The following is a 22,449-nucleotide window of genomic DNA, read 5'->3' on the forward strand; positions in this document are numbered from 1 at the left end:
TTGTTTGCTGTGTCAGTTTTTGTGATTCTGTGTAACTTGTGTACTGTTGCTCCAGGGCTCCCTTGTAAAAGAGATTTGACTATCTCAATGGGACATCACCTGGTAAAATAAAGGATAAATAAAAATAAAAAAAGTATCAATACATTACATACAACAATTTGTTTTTTGGGAATTGAAGACAAAGGATGCCAAGAGTGTTTGAAATAACATTTTGGGGTGTCATAATGGCACAGAACTTTCTGGTTGGAAACCTTATACACTTCTATAAAGTAAAAAAACATCTGAATCATTACTCTCTTCCACACCCGTCGCTATGGGCGGGCCTTAAGTCCAAAAATGCTGGAGGCACAGATCTCTTAAAAAAAAATTACTTGAATTTTAACTTTATATTATCATAGTTGCTAATTTTGTGTTGCATTAATGTTGCATTATTTATCATTAAAACATAAAAAATATAAAGAAACAATGGTGTGAATTAGTTTGATTGATGGGAATGTACACTGCAACAGCCTATCACGGCCTAACTAAAAAGAACGTTAGGCTACGTACATGACGTAGCCGACGTCAGTGTAGCCGCTCAACAGTTACCGCGCATTTTTGAAAGCTTGATGAGTTTTCGTTTTCGCCGGCTCGCTTCAGTTCGTCATGTGTATCCGTAAGTGGTTGAAAAGCCCACCAACCGTCTCCTCTGCCAAACTGGACAGGACCCCGACGCCCCCTGATGTTGTAGCTGGAGAAGGAGCCCCCCGGACGACAGTCTGAGCCTGATGGTGGTAGCTCCGTGGAGCCCGAGCCTGGGCCTGGCAGGACCTGCAGGTCAAGTGCAACCGCGACTGGGGCAGCATTTGGGCCACAACTGCCTGTTGAATCAGTGGGTGTGAGTGACCTCTGCACGGACAAACTTATATATAAATATCCAGTCAAAATGTCTGGTTAAAAACAAAATCATTTTCCTCAATGCAATTGAAACAGGCAAGGGCTTAAATAAGCATGCAGCTTCAACTGGCAGGAGGGACTGGAGATTGGACAGCGCTGCCTCCACTCAAAGTACCGGGTGTGTGTGTGTGTGTGTGTGTGTGTGTGCGTGTGTGTGTGTGTGTGTGTGCGTGTGTGTGTGTGTGTGTGTGTGTGTGCGTGTGTGTGTGTGTGTGTGATATGACAACGCATATCCCACTGTTGACTGCTTTAAAATGCAATATTTGAGAGATGCTTCTGGTGTTACATCTAATATATGTTGTATAGTCAAGTGTTTTATGGATATTCATAACATTGCTTCTATGTAATGTGGTGTAGGCTATTAATAGGCTACCTGGTGGTATTGCTGTTGGTTATGTTTAACGTGATGATTACGTGCTGCGCGAATAGAGTATACGATTATTATAAATATATGTACTGTAGGCTAATAATAATTGTGCCCTCCCATGCATTTCATATGCCCCCCTTAGACTGAGGTCTGGCGACGGGTCTGCTATTTTCCCTCTTGCTGATTGGTTGTTTGTGTGTAGCCTATGTAAAATGGTCATAATACCAACATTTCATACGACTTGAAAGCATCAGAAATCTGTTCTGCGCATAGACAGTGGAAGAAATGGACGCCAAAGACTTCGACAGAGACCAGTGAAGTTCTCTTAAAGGAATACGCCATCGTCTGTTGAAATAGGGCTTATCACGGTCTCCCCTAGCTGTAGATAGGTGGATTCTATGGTGCATTCTTTTGTGCATGCATTGTTTTAGTCCGGTGCAACCAAGGGGGTAAGCTTCGCTTCAGAACTCAAACCTCCTATGGAGCCATTTTGATGCTACCAAGCCATCACCTCCCGTTAGCATCCCATTGACTCCCATTCATTTTGACTTTACATCTGAAGTGTTTAAAGACTCTATTTGTCCATTGTTTATTTCTAAAGAAACACGACAATGTATAAAAGGCTCCATTACCTTGTACCTCACGTTATGGCTCCGTAGCAGACGTTTTTGTAAAAATAGGCTAACAATTGTGTCACATAGTAGAGGAATTACCGTATAGAACAGGAGAAGCTTGCAGGCAGTTTCCACTTACATTAGCTGTTTAGGTTTAATTACTAATGTTAACTAGCATGTTAGTTAGCAACAATTAGCCTGTGCTTATGTTATCTCCTTACATATACCTACACTCTCCGTCTCTGTAAGATTGGGAATGATTGAGATTTCTCTTGGCACAGCTACCAGAAGACTTCCAACTTTCAGACACGTTGCTCACGTCACATTCTCTCAGTTGGAGGCTGCGCAGTAAAGCAAGAGATCACCGGAAAAGTGCTTCTGATAGCCTTCACTGGTCTCCGTCCAGAGCAACGGAAGCAATAGACCATTGGTCCATTATATGCTGTCTATGGGTGCAACACCGGCAGCGCCGCCGCTAGTTAGCTTAGCGTAGTGAATGGAATCCTATGTTGCCGATTAGCATGTTGTGAGTAAAAGATGAGCCAAAAAAAAAAAAAAAAACTAAACGGTGGCGTATTCCTTTAATACATCCATGCAGTGAAGTAGAAGCACTTTTCTGATGATGGCTGGTACTGCGCAGCCTCAAACTGAGCTTGACGACGTAGATGTGACGTGAACAACCTGTCTGGTAGCTGTGCCGAGAGAAATCTGAATCATTCCGAATCTTGCAGACATACCAAAGTATTTCAAATCCATCAAAACGTTGCTGAAATATATATATATATATATATAAATATTTTTCCAATGTTTTCATGGACTCTATGGGCTTCTCCCTTGACTGTATGCCTCAACGTCCCCACGTCCCCCCCCTCTCCCCCCTAGCAACAGCTACAAAGACCTAAAAGCCAAAGAGCTTGAGAACAACTGCTTTAATTTAATAAACAGTGGATTCTTTCTGACAAGTTTATCGTGTAATTGTTTAGGGTTACCGTAAAATCTTAACATGAAAAGAAATAGCTGTCAGGTTAATGTGGTGCAGTACAAAGTTATATATATTACCCTCTAAAATGTAAACTATGGGAAGTATGAAGTAGCAAAACATTGTAATGCTCAAGTAAAGATCCATAAAATCTACCAAACTAGTACAGAAGTGGGCTACAGAACTTAGTTTTACTTTTAAAGGATAAAGTCACATTCAGCTAAAGCTTAGGCCAAAATGAGGCTTCATAACTGTTTGAGTCCCCTTAATAAATAACATGATTATATAGGCTATTCTTTGCTTTATTGCTTTTCTTTGTTGCAATTATGTCATCCATAAAAAACATGATAATTACCCAACGCTGATAACCAAGACGCAGGAAATGGAAACCTGCCAAATAAAAGCATTTAGGCTACATACAAAAAAACATAAAACTACGGTGAAAAAGAGTCGGTTTGTTCGGTAACTTAAGAAGCAAGCGGAACATGACACCAGGGCCACATTCAGGCCGCCCCGACAAAACGTAACAACCCCTTTTTAAAATAAAAAAAAAAAAAAACTGGAACAGGTGTGCATTGAACCCAGGTTGAACGCACACGCATACGTTTAACCCTTGTGTTGTCCTTGGGTCCAAATTGACCCGTTTTCAAAGTGTTTTGTATCAGAAATATGGGTTTCTTACAACCTAATTGCCCCAAAATAATGTTCTTCGCAGGTAAAATTAATGATTACATCCACTGAATTTTGGTTGATTTTATTTAATTTCATATATTTTGAAAAACAATGTTTAAATTGTTTCAAAACAGCATCCTGACCAAACTTTGACATACACCAGTCTGCGATTCACTCAACATCCTCTGACCTTAACTATTCTATTAGTCGAAATAATTCATAATATCTGCTTTTTTTTTAAACTAAAAAATGAGGTATAATGTCATTTAAATTAGTTTTATTTACCATGAATAAAAAAAAGCGCATAAAAGAGGGACAAAAACGTTTAAAAAAAAGCGCCAAAGGCATAGAAAAAGCGACACAAATGTCAGAAAAAGTTTTGAAAAACCGCATGTTTCAATTTTGACCCAGAATGACAGGTTCATGGACGATTGGTGAAGACTGAGGAAACACCTCGTTCACCATGGAAACCGTAGCAAAGTGGTTGGTTTCAATGATGCTTAATAATTTGACTTAACAAATCATTTTCTTAACAAATCCCATTCATTTTCCTTCCACTTTTTTAATAAAACAAAATCCTTGTCATTTCAATCCTTTCTAAAACGTGTTTGTGATAACGTTGTAGGAATATTTCAGGTTAGTTAGAGACAGCAGGGGGCGCTGCTGCTGCACTCACCGCTGTCTGTCTCCGTTTAGAGTTTCACTGAAGAGCTGTTTTCTGATTCAGATTTCAGTCATTTCTTGTAGGAGTTTAATTTGAACCGTTTTAAGTTGCACTACTTTTATGGAGTTAGAATCATGCCAAAACCTCACACACACACAAAACGTGTTTTACTCACGCCCAACGATTCACAAACAAACTCAGTGTGGTTTGCAAATACAAAACATCATTCACAAACTAATGCATTTTGTTCTGCAAATAAGAAACCTACCTATCAAACAAATACAGTATGTTTTACACATACAAAAACGTATTTCTTCAATGACAAAAAATATCCTGCAAGTACAAACTAAAATCTTTCAAGAAAAAAAAAAAATCCTTCAAGTACAAAACAAATTCTACAAGTACGGGAAAAAAAAAATCCTTCAAGTACAAAAAAAAATCCTACAAGTAAAAAACAAATTCTACGAGTACAAAAAACTTTCACGTGACTTTTGGCACTAACTTTCCGCTTTGCTGATCCACACACAAATGCCCTCAGATCCACACACAAATGCAGGTAAATTTTCTAACAAATGTCCTGTAATTCGCACTCCACAACAGCAGGTGGCGTTGTTAAGTCAATTTAAGCCTACCAGGACCATAGATATATACACGCGGATTTTTTTAAACAATATTATGGTGCATAACTTACTGGAACAAAACTGAGCAACGTGTTGTTGCTGATGACAAAACCACTGATTATATATATGTATATTGAAGCGATGCTGGCGTTAAAGACCTGCTGATTGTTGTATGATTCTCTGAAATGAATGCCGGCATTGCATTGTGGGAAATCGGCTTTGTATGCGCCCAACTCTGATCATATCGTGTTCTGTCTTACAGCCTACTGTAATATTTCACCAGTAATAAGACCAAAATAATATTATTAAAGTAAAGAAATGCATACTATGATAATATCTACATATATGCTGTAGTATTATAGTTTAAAAAATATCAAAACAACAAAGCAGCTTCCATGGCCAGAATAGACCGATATAATAACATTAAAAGAAATACAATTAAACCATGATAAGATCTGGTGAATAAATGTTGATTAAAACAGCGGTTATTGGGCTAAAAATACCAATAACAGCAAAGCTGTATACAGCTTCTCTGTACAGAAATAAACGTGCTGTGATCAGGGAATCTGTGCGTAGACCACTGATGATGATGTCATTGACCTACATGCATCGCATCCGTGGGCCCGTCACAGAATATTCGGCGAATCTGTGAAACTGCCACAGATTCAGAGTTAAATAAGTTACCACAATGATTGTAGCCGGTAACAACTGATCCACCGTTACCATCACTGTGTCACTAGTTGATAACCAGCGTCGTGACACAGGTTATGCAGGACCCCGGTTGTTAGGTTAGGTGAAGCCGGGTAACTGAAGAAATCCAGCATGTTGATCTTGCTTCGTAGTAGCCTACAGGCTGCCGGTCTCACACAGTTCTGTGAAATGAACACGGCCCCTTAACTCAAAAACTGTGGCAGTTTCACAGATTCACTATATGTCCAGGTAAGATGTTTGAGGTTACATACACAGTTGTCAAAATGTGAAAAACACTTATACCTACCTATACTTTTTATAGTAAAACTGCACAGTTACTTTTTTTCACCAAGTAATGGAGGTGGAAGCAATGGAAATTAATTTGTATTTATAAATGATGTAGGTTCATGGCAAGTGAAGAGTTCCAATTTGCTGATGAAAAAACTAGTAAAACTTCTGGACTATTAACTAACAAATACCATTCATTTTCCTTCCCCTTTTTTATTAAAACAAAATCATTGTCATTTCAATCCTTTCTAAAACTTTTTTGTGATAACGTTATAAGGATATTTCAGGTTAGTTTTTATTGTTTTATTTTTATTTTTTTACACTTTCCAGGATGTTTCCACTATTGGAAAGACAGTTCCAGGGGTTCTGGTGGGATTTCATTCAGAGACAGCAGGGGGCGCTGCTGCTGCACTCACCGCTGTCGGTCTCTGTTTAGAGTTTCACCGAAGAGCTGTTTTCTGATTCAGATTTCAGTCATTTGTTATAGGAGTTTAACTTGAACCGTTTTAACCTTCAGCTGAATTTAAACTGGAAAAACAACAGCGAATCATGTTCCAGATTTACCTGCACACCAGTTGAAAACCTCTTTGTAGGTATTATACAAAGTCCACTCTGTCTGCTGGATTCATTTCAGTTTTGTCTTACTTGTACATGTAATAAATTTTTTCTGTAATGCAAACCAGTTTAGCCTACTGTCAAATCTGGCCCCGGGGACACATTAAATGCAGCACAAAACCAGCTGGAGGATCTTTTTTTTTATTTTAAACCTGTTGTTGATGAATAATGTTGTGGCGTCTGCAGCAGATGATTAAAACTGGATTTTCTCTGAATGAGATTAATTTAAGATCCGACTCTCAGGGGGACTCTGTATGTCTCTACATTGTTAGAAATGTAATTTTCTCTCTTCAATGAGACAAATAAAACTCTTGACATTCAGCCCGTTTGCCGGTCTGTTTTAGTAAAACGTGACAGTCATTTAAAATCTCACTTGAGTAAAAGTAGGTTCTCTCAGCAAAATGTACTGTAAGTTAAAACATTCATTGCGCAGTAAAAGTTTTCCTATTGCACCTGTTTCTGGATTCAGCTCCTTCGTGACATGAGTTCCTGATGTCATTTAATAGTTTTAATGTAATAAATGAATGAATAAAGACACAGTCGAACCATCCCTGTGACAGAAACACAGAGTTTCATCCCTGAGTTGTGTTGTGTTTTCAAGACTTTTTTTTTCCGTTTTTTAAGTTTGACCCTGTGACCTCTCGGTTTCAGGTCACACAGCCAGCAGTCGTCCTCTCCTCCCTCGAGAGGTGGAGAGCAGAGACGGATGAATTTGTCAGGAAGCTCCTCTCCGGCCCGTGATGGATGCTGCTGCCTCTGACGCTCAGGCCGCGGCGAGGGAACAAGGCGTTTCGATGGCGAGAAGGAGGAAGAGGGTGTAGGTCAGGGTTATTTATAGAAAACAAATGATGAGCCCTTTGCTCGGCCCTGTCTATGATGCATGATGACAGCCTCTCCAGCTGTGTCCACTCAGGTGATGTCATCTTAAATGGACGATGGGCCAAGTGGCAGAGCAGCTGTCCCAGCACAGCACCGACCGACCCAGCAACGTAAACTCAGCCCAGCATGAAGAGAGGACCAGACAGTAGGGCTGGGTATCGTTCAGAATCTTTCGATCCGGTGCCAATTTCGATACCTCAGTTTCGATGCCGGTTACCTAATGATACTTTTTTCGATACCGTATGTTTTAAAATGCATTTCAGCATCAACAAAAATACATTAAACACAAAGCTTTTATTTTCCACCTTAATTGTGAATCAAAACAGTTATCAAAATTTAAAAATTCTGGTAAAACTGCTCACTCAGAGTAACATTAATAAAAGTGCCTTGCCTTGCAAGCTCAGCCTGTCAGTCAGTCATCAGGGCAGAGAAACCACCGTTGTGGCTGCTTGTAAGAGGAAGTGTAACCTCAACAGCACCGCGACCGCTTTCGGCTCGCCATTAATATCATATCGCAGCAAACGCTGTCTGCCTTTTTTCCGATACCATAAAAGTATCGCCGTTCAGTACCCAGCCCTACCAGACATTCAAACAGATGGTCAAAGGTCACAGTACATTAATGAAGTACAGGGGCCATATTCACTGAACATCCCAAAGCTAAAAAAAATGAATATATAGAGTAATTCACGAAACATCCTAGTAGCAGGTAGGGAATGAGTCCTTACCCCAAGTGAAGGAGTTCAAGTACCTTGGGGTTTTGTTCGCGAGTGAGGGGACAATGGAGCGGGAGATTGGTCGGAGAATCGGCGCAGCGGGTGCGGTATTACATTCAATCTATCTAATCTATGGTGACGAAAAGAGAGCTGAGCCAGAAGGCGAAGCTCTCGATCTACCGGTCAGTTTTCGTTCCTACCCTCACCTATGGTCATGAAGGCTGGGTCATGACCGAAAGAACGAGATCCAGGGTACAAGCGGCCGAAATGGGTTTCCTCAGGAGGGTGGCTGGCGTCTCCCTCAGAGATAGGGTGAGAAGCTCAGTCATCCGTGAGGAGCTTGGAGTAGAGCCGCTGCTCCTTCGCGTCGAAAGGAGCCAGTTGAGGTGGTTCGGGCAACTGGTAAGGATGCCCCCTGGGCGCCTCCCTAGGGAGGTGTTCCAGGCACGTCCAGCTGGGAGGAGGCCTCGGGGAAGACCCAGGACTAGGTGGAGGGATTATATCTCCAACCTGGCCTGGGAACCTCGGGATCCCCAGTCGGAGCTGGTTAATGTTGCTCGGGAAAGGGAAGTTTGGGGTCCCCTGCTGGAGCTGCTCCCCCCGCGACCCGACACCGGATAAGCGGACGAAGATGGATGGATACATAGTACTTAAGGACATTTTTTTAAAAGCTATGCCTTTCTCTCTCATGTTTTTAATCTTTGATTTGTCTTATTACATCTCCTCTTTCTTTGCATACGTGTCCGAAAATATTTTTTTCTGCACAGGTGCATCTAGGGCGTGTCCAAATCCACTTTTGATAGTTTGAAGTTGGGAAAAGGGGTCCGTGCGCCGGGCGCATGGTTCAAAAGGGTTGTACTTATTGTCTTCATTAATCAGAGGTGTGTTTTAGGCGTAACATTGCAATCAACCAATCAGAGATCATCTCCCATTCCCTTTAAAAGCCAGGCGCGTTTGTGGCATTGCTGTTATGATGGCGGATTTTCACCGTAATATTTTTATTTGTAATCTTCTGCATGTGTGTGTGCTGCTGTGCGTCCCTGTGTGTGTAACAAGCATAGTGTGCTCGCGCTGTGCACGAGCCTAGGCGCATTTTTCTGTTGCGCTGTTAAAATAACAATGAAATGCTGCGTTATTGACTTTAGACCAGGTTTTTGTTGGTCAATGGTGCGATCACTTCCCACTGCCTCAAGATAGCAATACGCCCAGAATGAACCTGAACACACCTCCCTGTCAGACCAGCACACCCAGAATGCACCTGAACACACCTCCCTGTCAGACCAGCACACCCAGAATGGACCTGAACACACCTCCCTGTCAGACCAGCACACCCAGAATGCACCTGAACACACCTCCCTGTCAGACCAGCACGCCCAGAATGCACCTGAACACACCTCCCTGTAAGACCAGCACGCCCCATGGGCGCAAAGATGGGCGCAGGTGCATTTGCTATTTAAACGGCGTGGGTGCTGGACGGGAAACTGACAATTGCGTCGGTCTTAAACTAGAAAAGACACTTGCGTCGGGCTTTACGCTGCGGGTGCAACATAGTGAGAGAAGGAAGTGGAAGTAAGTACTTGTACTTTACATGGGTTTCTCCATTCTATTATACATTAACTTCCCTACATCTCAGAGCTAAGTATTCCACTACATTTGTCTGACCGCTTTAGTTACTTTTCAGATGACAGCTGTTTTCCCCCTTCCTGTCCAGTGAAAACCACGTATCTCCAGATGTGTTGATGTTGAATCTTTATGATAAACTGAAGGATGAAGTGTTCCTTTACGTGTTGAGAAAATTATCTTCCTTCTTAAGCCAAATAAAGTCTTCAAAAAGCCTCTTGGATCAGCTGGTAAAAGCATCGTCATAAAGCTGAAAACAGGGCTGTTTTTCTGACACCATGAAAACTTTTATAACTTTTTAGAGATATGTGGTTCCCACAGGACAGCGACGCTAACATATGATGATCTCATAAAATATGATGCTTTGCTGTAGATAATAGATAATGGAGTTAAAATGAACATGCCAGACCCTCCCCTAAGCGCTCTGGAGGAGGGTCTGGCTAGTCCACACAGCATTCGGGGATGGGAGGAAAACGTGCTCTGGTTTATTGGTATTTCTTTAAACCAATCACAATCGTCACCGCCATCGTCGATCCGCACAGAGCCACTGTAAAATAGTCATGCGAGAGAAAACTCAGATTGGACAGATAGTCTAGCTAGCTGTCTCAATTTACCCTGCAGAGATCTGAGGAGCTGTGACGACCATAGTCGTCACAAATCCACCGAATTTAAAATTCCAACACAAAGAAAGGGGAAGGAAACGGAAAATACGTGCATCCGGCGGAATTTCCTGCTGCACTGGAGCAATCCCGGAAGTGGAACACCATTTCTATAGACTAAAATGAACACAATCTTTAACAGCAGTAAAAATCTGCATGAACAATAATGCAGCATGAATATTTACTCAAACATCCGATAGAAAAGGAAAACACTAATAGGGAACATTTTACTGCACAATGAATACTTTTACTTTAAATACGTTTTGCTGATAATACTTAAATACTTTTGCTTTAGTAAGGTTTTGAATGCAGTACTTGTACTTGTAGTAGAGTCTTTTCACAGTGTGATATTAGTATCTCTACTTCAGTTAATTATTTGAATAATTCCTCCACCTGTTCCCCTTGGCGACGGGCTACTGAGAGGTGGAGCAACACTGAAAGATGAGAGCTGCAATGTCACATTTCCTGAACTGAATGTACATACAGCATAGTTGCAGTTGAGACAAGTCTCTCTGTTTCTCTCTAAAGAAATATTCAACTGATCAGCCGCTTTTTATCAACAGCTGGATCTCTGCCAAACACTGGTGAGTACACTGTCGTGGAAGTTTCCTTTTATTATGTTCCAGACTTGATGTCTCACAAAGATAGAATCAAAATCTACATGTGGAAAATGAGATAGACTCTTTCAGCATTTGTGAAGGAATTAAAGTAGAAATAAAACGTAAAAATATAAGGAATTATGCTTTAATGTAATTTTTCCCATTACAACTGCCCCACAGAGACACAATGCACTCACTAAATATTTGGTCAAAGTTTATTTCAAACCAGAATCTGATATGTTAATGTCACAAAGGAAAACGGAGCAATTAAGTTTTAATTGAACACAATGTTTGGTATCTAGTGGATGATGAGTTTGTTTTTGTTTTCATCTTGAACTTGACTACCAATTAAAATCACTTCAGGCTGCAACAACCCTCTGGCTCTACATGCTACTGTACTTACTCTGCTCTACCGTTCCTTTTAACTTGTTTTATTTATATTATTATTTAAATTTTTTAGTTATTGCATACTGTGTGTGTATATATGTATACTTATATTGTTTGTACTCTTCTGATCCTTCTTATATTTAGAGAACGTGTGACATGCACCAACAACACCAAGACAAATTCCTTGTATGTGTAAAAAACGTACTTGGCAATAAAACTTTTTCGGATTGTGATTCTGAAGTGTGAGTTTGGTTGCATTAACTTACAAGTAGTAAAAGTAGCAATACCTCAGTGTAGAAATACTTTACAAGTTGTAGGTTACAAGTAAAAGTCAAAATTGAACTAGCAAGGACCAGACGATCAACAAGCTACGTTTGAACAATTCATTGATACGTGTATGATCCGTGATTCCGTTTGCTGACTGTGTTGTGAGGAAGCTTCAGTAGGGAATCTGCCAGGGATAACAGACCCCCCCTTTAATTATTTAATATACTGCTCCCCCCCCCCAAAAAAAAGATTATTGATATCTTTACCAATAACCTACATCACAATTTTTTGATTCTATATTGTATTATTAATCTGAAAAGTAACTACTATCTAACAGTATTAATGTAGTGGAGTATAAAGTACAGTATGTCACTTTGAATGTTTAGTTAAGTAGAAATATAAAGTAGCAGACAATGGAAATACTCGATTAAGTACCTCTACATAGTACTTAAGGACATTTTTTTAAAAGCTATGCCTTTCTCTCTCATGTTTTTAATCTTTGTTTTGTCTTATTACATCTCCTCTTTCTTTGCATACGTGTTCTGCACGCAGCCAAAGTCATTGTTTCGTAATGAAGATCTCCATGTAATCACCTTTTGCGAAGCTTGGGAATCATCATAGAAATGTGACAACTGAACTGCACATCTGAGCTCTCCTTTACCAGCAAATTCATATAATATAACAAAAATCAGGATGACTCTAATTATATTTCGCTAATCAAAGTTTGATTTTATGAAACCAATAATCAAAAGATGTGTAGTTACACTTTTGTTTTTTTCACATTTTCTGTCCTCAGTGTCTAGATATGTCTGCTGCCAGCTGTCTGCTGACTGAAGATCAGTTTCTGTGCTCCATCTGTCTGGATGTGTTCACTGATCCAGTCACCATACCATGTGGACACAACTTCTGTAAAACCTGCATCACTCAACACTGGAATATTAATGTCCCGTTTCAGTGTCCCAACTGTAATAAGGTTTTCAGAACCAGACCTGAGCTGCAGGTCAATACTTTCATCTCTGAGATGGCTGCTCAGTTCAGACAGTCAGCTCAGCAGAAAGCCAGCAGCAGCAGCAGCAGCTCAGAGCAACAAGTGTCCAAACCAGGAGAAGTTCCCTGTGACGTCTGCACTGGAACCAAACTGATGGCCCTGAAGTCCTGCCTGGTGTGTCTGGACTCCTACTGTGAGACTCACCTGGAGCCTCATCTGACAAGATCAGGCCTGAAAAGACATCAGCTGATCGACCCTGTGGAGAACCTGGAAGGCAGGATGTGTACGAAGCACGATAAACTGCTGGAGCTGTTCTGTAAGACCGACCAGACGTGTGTCTGCATGCTCTGCACTGTTTTAGACAACAAGACGCATGATGTTGTTCTGAAAGAAGGATATGAACGAAAGAAGGCCGAGCTGAGGGCTGAAATCCAGCAGATGATCCAGAAGAGACAACTGAAGATTCAGGAGATCAAACACTCAGTGGAGCTCAGTGAGGAAGATGCAGACAGAGAGATAGCAGATGGTGTTCAGGTCTTCACCGCTCTGAAGGAGTCTGTTGAGAGAAGCCAGGCCGAGCTCATCGACACGATCAAAGAGAAGCAGAGAAAGATGGAGAAACAGGCTGAAGGCTTCATCAAGGAGCTGGAACAGGAAATCTCTGAGCTGAAGAAGAGAAGCACTGAGGTGGAGCAGCTCTCACAGTCTGAAGACCACTTCCACGTCCTCCAGAGCTTCACGTCCCTGAACGCTGCTCCACCCACTAAGGACTGGACACAAGTCAGCGTCGGTCCACCTTCATATGAGGGGACTGTGGTCAGAGCTGTCAATCAGCTGGACCAGACGCTCAGTGAACAGATGAAGAAGCTGCTCGCTGAGGTCGGGCTGAAGAGGGTCCAGCAGTTTGCAGTGGATGTGACACTCGATCCCAATACAGCAAATCCTGAACTCATCCTGTCTGATGCTGGAAAGCAAGTCAAACGTGGTGATGTAAGGAAGAGTCCTTCAAACAATCCAGATATATTTGATTGTTGTGCTAGTGTCTTAGCAAAGCAGAGTTTCTCTTCAGGAAGATTTTATTACGAGGTTCAGGTTAAAGGGAAGACTGCCTGGGATTTAGGAGTGGTCAGAGAGTCGATCAACCGGAAGGGACAAATAACTGCGACTCCTCTGAATGGTCTCTGGACAATATGGTTGAGGAATGGAAAGGAGTACAAAGCCCTTGCCGACCCTAGAGTCTGTCTCTCTCTGAAGTCTCGTCCTGAGAAGGTGGGGGTGTTTGTGGATTATGAGGAAGGTCTGGTCTCCTTTTATGACGTTGATGCTGCATCTCTCATCTACTCCTTTACTGGCTGCTTGTTTACTGAGAAACTCTACCCATTCTTCGGTCCCGGTGTTAACTATGGTGGTAAAAACTCTGCCCCTCTGATCATCTCTCCTGTCAATCACACTGAGTAGAACAACCATTACCTGCCTTCCAGACTGTTGAATCATCAAAAAACTATGTATTTAGAAATAAGTATTTTCACATTCCTTGATGTCTGGGTGCCAAATTCAAAACTTAAAATTGTCTAGATCATTGTATACAAGTAGTGTTTCATACTGGCACAAATTACTGGGTAAAGTTATGCAGCACTTATTTAAGCGCTATTCAAAATAAGGTGTTTTACGGTTTTAGCTTAAGATTTTAAATCAAAAAGGACAAATAAAGGAGGGCTAAAGTATTTAATTTGAATTCATATTTCGATATAAACGGAAATTATATGAATCAAGTGAGAGTGGAAAGCAAATGCTTTCCACTGGATTTCTTGGATTGTTCTTTATATTTTGTTTAATGTTGTTAAGGTTCATGATTGAACTGTTGATTACAAAATACAAATCTATAAACCAATCAGAACGTTTCTCATTCTTGATCATTTGACATGTTGTGAAATCAAGTCATGAAGCTGGGAGCCCCTGAGCTCTTTTGAGCCTGCTAACAGGTTATGCCACATTTAGGTCATACGGAATAGAAATAAAGCGAAAAGACAGTTGTATCGCTGCAGAGTTATCATGAGTTTCAGAGATTTCTGTATTTTTTAACGCCAGTCAAACATCAGAGCTTTCATAAAAATCATTGGACTCCCTCCATCATCAGCAATTTGGAAACTCAAGTTGTACTTTCAACTTGTTTTCTTCTGATAACCGCAAAAACAAACCACACAAACTATGTCTGAAAGTATACGATTTTAATCTCAGTAATTGTATTTAAGTAATTTTTTCACTGTAGAGTTTTCTCCCTCACTGCGATTGGTCCAACCGCTGTTTAATGATGCCACTGAGCAGCTGCAACAAGAAAACACATCACTCTTATTTATATATGCAACAGCTTCACCTATTTACATTTGTATCCTAACAAAAGGACTGTTTTAAGGGTTTAGCCAAACATTCTGAGAGATTATGATAAATTACGGGATTTTGAATGGATTATTTGTATTTGGTTAAAGTTTGTTTTAAAGAGGTAAACTCCCTAAATATATACAGCCATCCTTTACATATTACTTATACGCTTTCACTCGCCGCTCATTTGCTGGCAAAAGTCCAGATGACACGCAACATGGACAGCAGCCAAACATCATTCCATCTGCACATTTTACCCATACCGCAAAGCTACAAAGTCGGTTGAAGTTTCCTTTCAAAATTGGCAGAGAAGCCATTGATAATAATTTAATGGCTAACTTGTGAACAGTCAGATATAGTATTCATTCAAAACACCATTAAAATTAACTTGATTAAGTTGTTAAAAGGATAAATTGAATGAGCGTAAAATACTAAAAAGTAATTGTGCCAGGTATACTCACATGTAAACCTAAATGAAACCTTTAATATTTGCCGTTAGAGTTCAGGCTATTATTTAATGCTTTTGGTACATACATAGAGATACTTTATTTATCCCAAAGGAAATGAAGGTGTCCAATAGCTTATACGCAACATACATACACATAGTCACACAGATATATGACATCCATGCACACCTACTACAAAAACACAAAAAGATATTAATAGTGTGCCCTTACAGTAAAGTTTGGTTGTAACATGTTTAAAAGAGCATTGGTGCAATGGTATCATAGTGCAAGATAGGGTCAGTGCAAATTCTATATCTATTCAAGTACAACAGGCAACACAATATATTAAAAATATAATAACTAAACTATACACAGACACTAGTAAAGACTTTAACTTTTCTTAAAGTATTGTGGCATTTTGTAAAAAAGAACAGTAGATTCAGCATTTTGTAAAAAAGAACAGTAGATTCAGGATGGCTGTGTAGCATGTGTTGTCTTTGTGCTAAACACAGTTGGAGTGGAACAACTCATCCAGCTGGTTTTGGTCTCCGACACCCTCACCTGTTCCAGTCAGGGGACTCTGGCTTCCTGCCCCACAGTCTGTATCACCGCAGGAACAGGTTTGATCGCTGCCACTGGCCTCCGTCCAACTGTCAATCAAAAGCTCTGCCTCTAGCAATTGATCTAATCTTTATCAGGAAATGTTTATCCCTCAGTTAGTGTAACTGATTGATATTCCCTAAACTTGCTGATTTCTATCCATCACAGATTTCATATCAATAAATGGTTCTGCATTCACCATGAATGATCTAAAATTAACTTGGAATATAAAACTGTCCCAAAATCAAGGTAAAAATGTTGCTTTCACTTTGCAATTGGTATTTCAGAATTAAAAACACAACACGCCGACATTGTTGGCATTTGTAGTGTATGCAGCAGAAATGACGATGGGGGTTGCAGTGTCTTACCCCTTGGAGAATGAACAGGCCTTGTTGGTTGCATCAACAGCTGCAGTAGCCACTGTGGCTTTCCAGAGGTGTCAAGTAACGAAGTACAAATACTTCGTTACCTTACTTAAGTAGAAATTTTGGGTATCTATACTTTACTGGAGTAATTATTTTACAGCATACTTTTTACTTCTACTCCTTACATTTTCACGCAATTATCTGTACTTTCTACTCCCTACATTTTAAAAATAGCCTCGTTACTCATATTTCAGTTCGGCTTGTTTTCATTCCAGCTTGTCAGTCATCGTTCAAAAAAACACACACACAAAAAAACCTATCCAAATCGCTCCATCCGGAGAGAGTGAATTTGATTGTGGTTGGATGATAAGTATAAACATAGTTATTCCGACACCCTATTGGTTTGTACGCGATCCATAACACCACAGACCCGGTGCTAATACGCCACCGGTGCCTTAACGACTGTTATCTACCGGACCGAATAGCAACACGGATTTCGGTGCCTTAGGTGCCTGCGCGATGCTCCGAAAACGGACGATAGAGGGAACTGAACATCGCCGCACGGGACGCTAGTCAACACTACAGTTGGAAGCAGGTTAGCCTAGCGTTAGCTAGAAGATGGAGTAAACATGATAAAATGCTGAGAGCTAAACGGTGTAAAAGTGTGTCTATATTTCACTGGAGAGGAGTCTGACACCAGACTGTAGCTGCCGTTGTCTGAAAAACACAGAAGAGATGTAGCCTACGTGTCACCTTTTTCAGCCCTTCTGAGTTTGCAGGTATGATTTTAATATAACATTATTATAGTCATATGATTTTGTCCCCGCGTTTTAGAGTTAAGCTGTTGTCCTTAATGGCATTTCCCCCCCTTACATCAGGGGTCTTGAACGTTTTTTAAGCCAAGGACCCTTTAACTTAAAGTGAGATGTAGCAGGGACCCCCTACTACATATTGTATGAAATTAAGTTGCATATTAAACTGGGCCTACAATAACTGTTAGGGTAACCTAAAGCCTTCTTACATACCTTTTTTCATAAGCTATTCAAATATTAATTGTTAGCATGATTTTATAAATCATATTTTAATGTTACATATGTGGCACAGTAAATCTAGGATTAACTGTATCTGTGGGCTGATATCTTAGTGACTACCTTACCTATAGGCCAGTAAGCCTATCATCAGTGGGAGTTTATATTTGCTAATAATATGTTGGAATTATGTTAAGGCATTTTATTTTTGTTTTTTTTAAAGACCCAAAAATGTACAATAATTTGGAGGCCCCCCTGCAATGACTCTGAGGACCCCCTGTTGAAGATCTCTTCCTTACATTACTTTTATTTTTATACTTTAAGTAGTTTTGAAACCAGTACTTTTACACTTTTACTTAAGTAAAAAGCTTGAGTTGATACTTCAACTTCTACAAAAGTCTTTTCAAACCCTAGTATCTATACTTCTACTTGAGTAATGAATGTGAATACTTTTGACACCTCTGTGGCTTTCACAGTGCAGGGGATATAGATCTGAAGAGACACAAAGAAAGAGTTAATTCGAGTTTGTCATCCTAGAAACCCAACAGATGTCTGGAAACCAGTTAACAATACTTCCAATCAAGCAGAAGAAGATCGGAAGAGGTGTGTGTGTGTGTGTGTGTGTGTGTGTGTGTGTGTGTGTGTGTGTGTGTGTGTGTGTGAGATAATGCCGCTTTCTTCCTGGTGGAACCTGAATGCCTCCACTTCAAACTGCAGTTTGACATCCTGAGACCGAGACAGGAACCGAGAGCTGGAGCCCGTCAGCTGACTGTCAAACAGGCACCTGAATGCAACACAGAGGATAGGCAGACAAGACGACTAATGCAACATAGAGACAGAGATGATAGATTTAAAGTAAGTTTTTTTGAGTGAAGGCGCATTATAAAAAAAATAAAATACCAGTACAGTAAACCGACCCGCTGTTTCCCAGGAAGGAGTATCGAGGGACGGTGTCGACGGATGGAAACACGGTGGCCACGCAGCGGTCCACCGCCACTCTGAGAGGGATGTGATGAAACTGTTTGACTGAAACTTCAAACTTCATCATGTCTCCCAGCAGGAACTGAGCAGATGGACGAGGTGACTGCCAATCATCTGAGAGGCAAAAAAAAAAAAAAAAAAAAAACAGTGTTCAGGGCTAAGGAGATGGACCTCAAAATTGTACTTTGATAGTTAAACTACCAAAGTACAATTTCTTTCCACTTTATTTTGTACTTTACACTTCACTAAAATTTAGAAGACATACATACACTTTTCAAATTAGGATTTTACAAACAAAATGTGATAATCTATGACAATGGATTATATTTTATAAATTAAAATCACCAAAACTATTCCAAGCAGTCAAAATTCGCACTCTGTGACCCAACACCATTACACACTTATATTTTATACTGTGGTATTGCTTTTACTCAAGTAAATCATTTGAATACTTCATACATCTACTGCTGATTTTGAAACTAATGCCGATGCACTTCAGGATCACAAAAGTTTGATTGAAAGATCTGTGACGTGGATATAAATCACCAGGACACACTGTAAGGAAGTCATTTATGAAGACTGAACAAAGCACCCACCAGTCATGAGCGGGATGGAGAAGTCGAGACTTTCCTCCGAGTCTGGGGGGAATCTCACGGGACTTCATAAAAATTATGAAAAAGAAAATCTAAAAACACATCTGTTTTCTAAAAGCCATGAGCGTTAAAACAATAAAACAGAGGTGCTATATAACTAAAGTACATGTGTTCAAGTAATGTACAATTACAAACAAAAAAAGTACAAAAGCAGTATAATTTGGAAATACTCAAGTCAAATAGTTGGGTATTTCAGAGGCAAATAGTTTTACTCCACTATACATTTGACAACATCTGTTACTTGCAGTTACTTACAAAATATCAACTAATACATCATGATAAATATTATGAAGTGTTACTCTCTGCATTAGTACTACTTTAATTTGTTGGTTCTTTAAGTCGAATTTGATATGAACACGTGTACTTTTACTCAAGTAACATTTTGAATAGTGATGTGCGGATCAATACTAAAGTAGCGATATTTACGATCCCGACGTCTCCTGCTCTAGTATCGATTCTCATATAAAAAGATCGATATTTAAACTCAGTAATTTGGAGTGAGTTTTTATGTTATCATAAGTAACTTGTTGTCACCAGAAAAGTCTAATTATATCCGGTTAGGGGAAGGAACTACTTCTCCTTCCGCCGGTCAGTTGAGTGTGCACTGCGGCTTTGTGACGGAGCCGGCCGCTGCAGCAGCCCTTCTTTAGTTTCCGGCTACGAAGAAGGCTGCAGAATGCACAGGAGTGTGTGGAAAGACAGTGAAATACAGCGGTAACACTACAAACCTCGCTAAACAGGTGAGTCATAAGAGTGAATACGATGATATAAATATAGTATCAGTCTGAGGAGGAAGTCCAGGGCGAGAAGACGCAAGGTGCTAGGGCAAGACACTTCAATCAGTGAGTCATTTGGCAGCAGCGGCAGAAGTTATCCAGGTACAGGGAGATAGCGTGATAGTCGCGTTATCACTGACTGGGAAAGTTATTCACGTTGTTAAGGCTTTAGTTTTTCAATGTTCAAGAGTTCCCCAGAATCCCAGCATTCTTACAACAAGCTAACAGAAAGCAGTTTGTTCTGAGATTTTCTTTATAAATAAATAATATGAGAGTAGTTTATTGTCTTGTCATTATGCAGCTATAATTTGGAATTGGTAAGCCTACAGCCTACGTTTTTACTTTACTTTAAACTAGTTGTCACATCAAACAAATAAAAATTGTAAAAAGTATTGGTATTGGTATCGGTTTGGGCAATACCAGCCCGGGTATTACTTGGTATCGGATCGAATAGGAATTAAGTGGTATCGCACATCACTAATTTTGAATGCAGGACTTTTACTCAACAGCATGTCTACACTATGGTGTTGCTACTTTCAATCAGTAGAATATCCAAGTACTTATTCCTCCTTTGCTTAGCAGAATATGCTAGAGTTAACCCTTGTGTTGTCTTCCCATCAGCCAATGTCAAAAGTGACGAGGGGTCTCATTAATAAACGTGGCGTACGCACAAAACGGGGCTGAAAACGTGCGTACGCCACTTCCCACGCAAAAGGTTGTGATTTATAAAAAACAAAAAACGGGAAAATGTGCGGTCCTCCACACAAACTCTGACCCACGCGTACGCACATTTTGGAGACAAAATAGGAATTTGCGACGCAGATGGTGAGGTGGTGAACTGAAGTCAGACTGCAGAAAGTAAATGGGAATAACGGTTACTTGTAATATAAAACCATCCATCCATCCATCTTCGTCCGCTTATCCGGTGTCGGGTCGCGGGGGGAGCAGCTCCAGCAGGGGACCCCAAACTTCCCTTTCCCGAGCAACATTAACCAGCTCCGACTGGGGATCCCGAGGTTCCCAGGCCAGGTTGGAGATATAATCCCTCCACCTAGTCCTGGGTCTTCCCGAGGCCTCCTCCCAGCTGGACGTGCCTGAACACCTCCCTAGGGAGGCGCCCAGGGGCATCCTTACCAGATGCCCGAACCACCTCAACTGGCTCCTTTCGACGCAAAGGAGCAGCGGCTCTCCGAGCTCCTCACGGATGACTGAGCTTCTCACCCTATCTCTAAGGGAGACGCCAGCCACCCTCCTGAGGAAACCCATTTCGCCGCTTGTACCCTGGATCTCGTTCTTTTCGGTCATGACCCAGCCTTCATGACCATAGGTGAGGGTAGGAACGAAAACTGACCGGTAGATCGAGAGCTTTGCCTTCTGGCTCAGCTCTCTTTTCACACAACGGTGCGATAGATTGAATGCAATACCGCACCCGCTGCGCGATTCTCCGACCAATCTCCCGCCCCATTGTCCCCTCACTCGCGAACAAAACCCCAAGGTACTTGAACTCCTTCACTTGGGGTAAGGACTCATTCCCTACCTGGAGAAGGCATTCCATCGGTTTCCTGCTGAGAACCATGGCCTCCGATTTAGAGGTGCTGATCCTCATCCCAACCGCTTGACACTCGGTTGCGAACCGATCCAGTGAGTGCTGAAGGTCCAGGCCGATGATGCCATCAGGACCACATCATCTGCAAAGAGCAGCGATGAGATCCCCAGCCCACCAAACTGCAACCCCCCCCCCCCCCCCGACCACGCCTCGATATCCTGTCCATAAATATTACAAACAGGATTGGTGACAAAGCGCAGCCCTGGCGGAGGCCAACCCTCACCTGAAACGAGTCCGACTTACTACCGAGAACCCGGACACAGCTCTCACTTTGGTCATACAGAGATTGGATGGCCCTGAGTAGAGACCCCTCACCCCATACTCCCGCAGCACCTCCCACAGTATCTCCCGGGGACCCGGTCATACGCCTTCTCCAAATCCACAAAACACATGTAGACCGGTTGGGCATACTCCCAGGCTCCCTCCAGGATCCTTGCGAGTGAAGAGCTGGTCCGTTGTTCCACGACCAGGACGGAATCCGCATTGTTCCTCCTCAACCCGAGGTTCGACTATCGGCCGAACCCTCCTTTCCAGCACCTTGGAGTAGACTTTACCAGGGAGGCTGAGAAGTGTGATACCCCTATAATTGGCACACACCCTCTGGTCCCCCTTTTTAAAAGAGGAACCACCACCCCAGTCTGCCACTCCTTTGGCACCGTCCCCAGACTTCCACGCAATGTTGAAGAGGCGTGTCAACCAGGACAACCCCTCCACACCCAGAGCCTTGAGCATTTCTGGACGGATCTCATCAATCCCCGGGGCTTTGCCACTGTGTAGTTGTTTGACTACATCAGTGACTTCCGCCTGGGAAATCGACGACAATCCCCCGTTATCCTCCAGCTCTGCCTCTAACATAGAGGGCGTATTAGTCGGATTCAGGAGTTCCTCAAAGTGCTCCCTCCACCGCCCTATTACCTCCTCAGTGGAGGTCAACAGTGTCCCATCCTTACTGTACACAGCTTGGATGGTTCCCCCCCCTCCTGAGGTGGCGAACAGTTTTCCAGAAACACTTTGGTGCCGACCGAAAGTCCTTCTCCATGTCTTCTCCAAACTTCTCC

At 41.5% G+C, this 22,449-nt stretch overlaps 1 protein-coding gene across 3 annotated transcripts; it reads left to right on the top strand.

Annotated features, from left to right (window-relative positions):
* Positions 1–794: 794 nt before the first annotated feature.
* On the top strand, positions 795–14,337 carry LOC114560387 (E3 ubiquitin-protein ligase TRIM21-like). Of its 3 annotated transcripts, XM_028585726.1 has the most exons (4): positions 795–877; positions 973–1,054; positions 7,097–7,266; positions 12,366–14,337. In XM_028585726.1, exon 4 carries the CDS (start codon positions 12,375–12,377, stop codon positions 14,013–14,015), a length of 1,641 nt encoding a protein of 546 aa, XP_028441527.1. In that variant the 5' UTR covers positions 795–877; positions 973–1,054; positions 7,097–7,266; positions 12,366–12,374; the 3' UTR covers positions 14,016–14,337. The 3 variants fall into 3 exon arrangements, with proteins under 3 accessions (XP_028441527.1, XP_028441524.1, XP_028441528.1); XM_028585723.1 differs by lacking the exons at positions 795–877; positions 973–1,054; positions 7,097–7,266 and adding an exon at positions 9,746–10,900; XM_028585727.1 differs by lacking the exons at positions 795–877; positions 973–1,054; positions 7,097–7,266 and adding an exon at positions 10,890–10,900 and having other exon boundaries at positions 12,373–14,337.
* Positions 14,338–22,449: the final 8,112 nt, after the last annotated feature.

Source organism: Perca flavescens, chromosome 8, assembly GCF_004354835.1.
Source record: "Perca flavescens isolate YP-PL-M2 chromosome 8, PFLA_1.0, whole genome shotgun sequence".
In the NCBI taxonomy this organism is placed as follows: domain Eukaryota; kingdom Metazoa; phylum Chordata; class Actinopteri; order Perciformes; family Percidae; genus Perca; species Perca flavescens.

Excerpts from the sequence above, each read along its gene's own strand:
- LOC114560387 (XM_028585726.1), top strand. The coding sequence starts at position 12,375 with ATGTCTGCTGCCAGCTGTCTGCTGACTGAAGATCAGTTTCTGTGCTCC.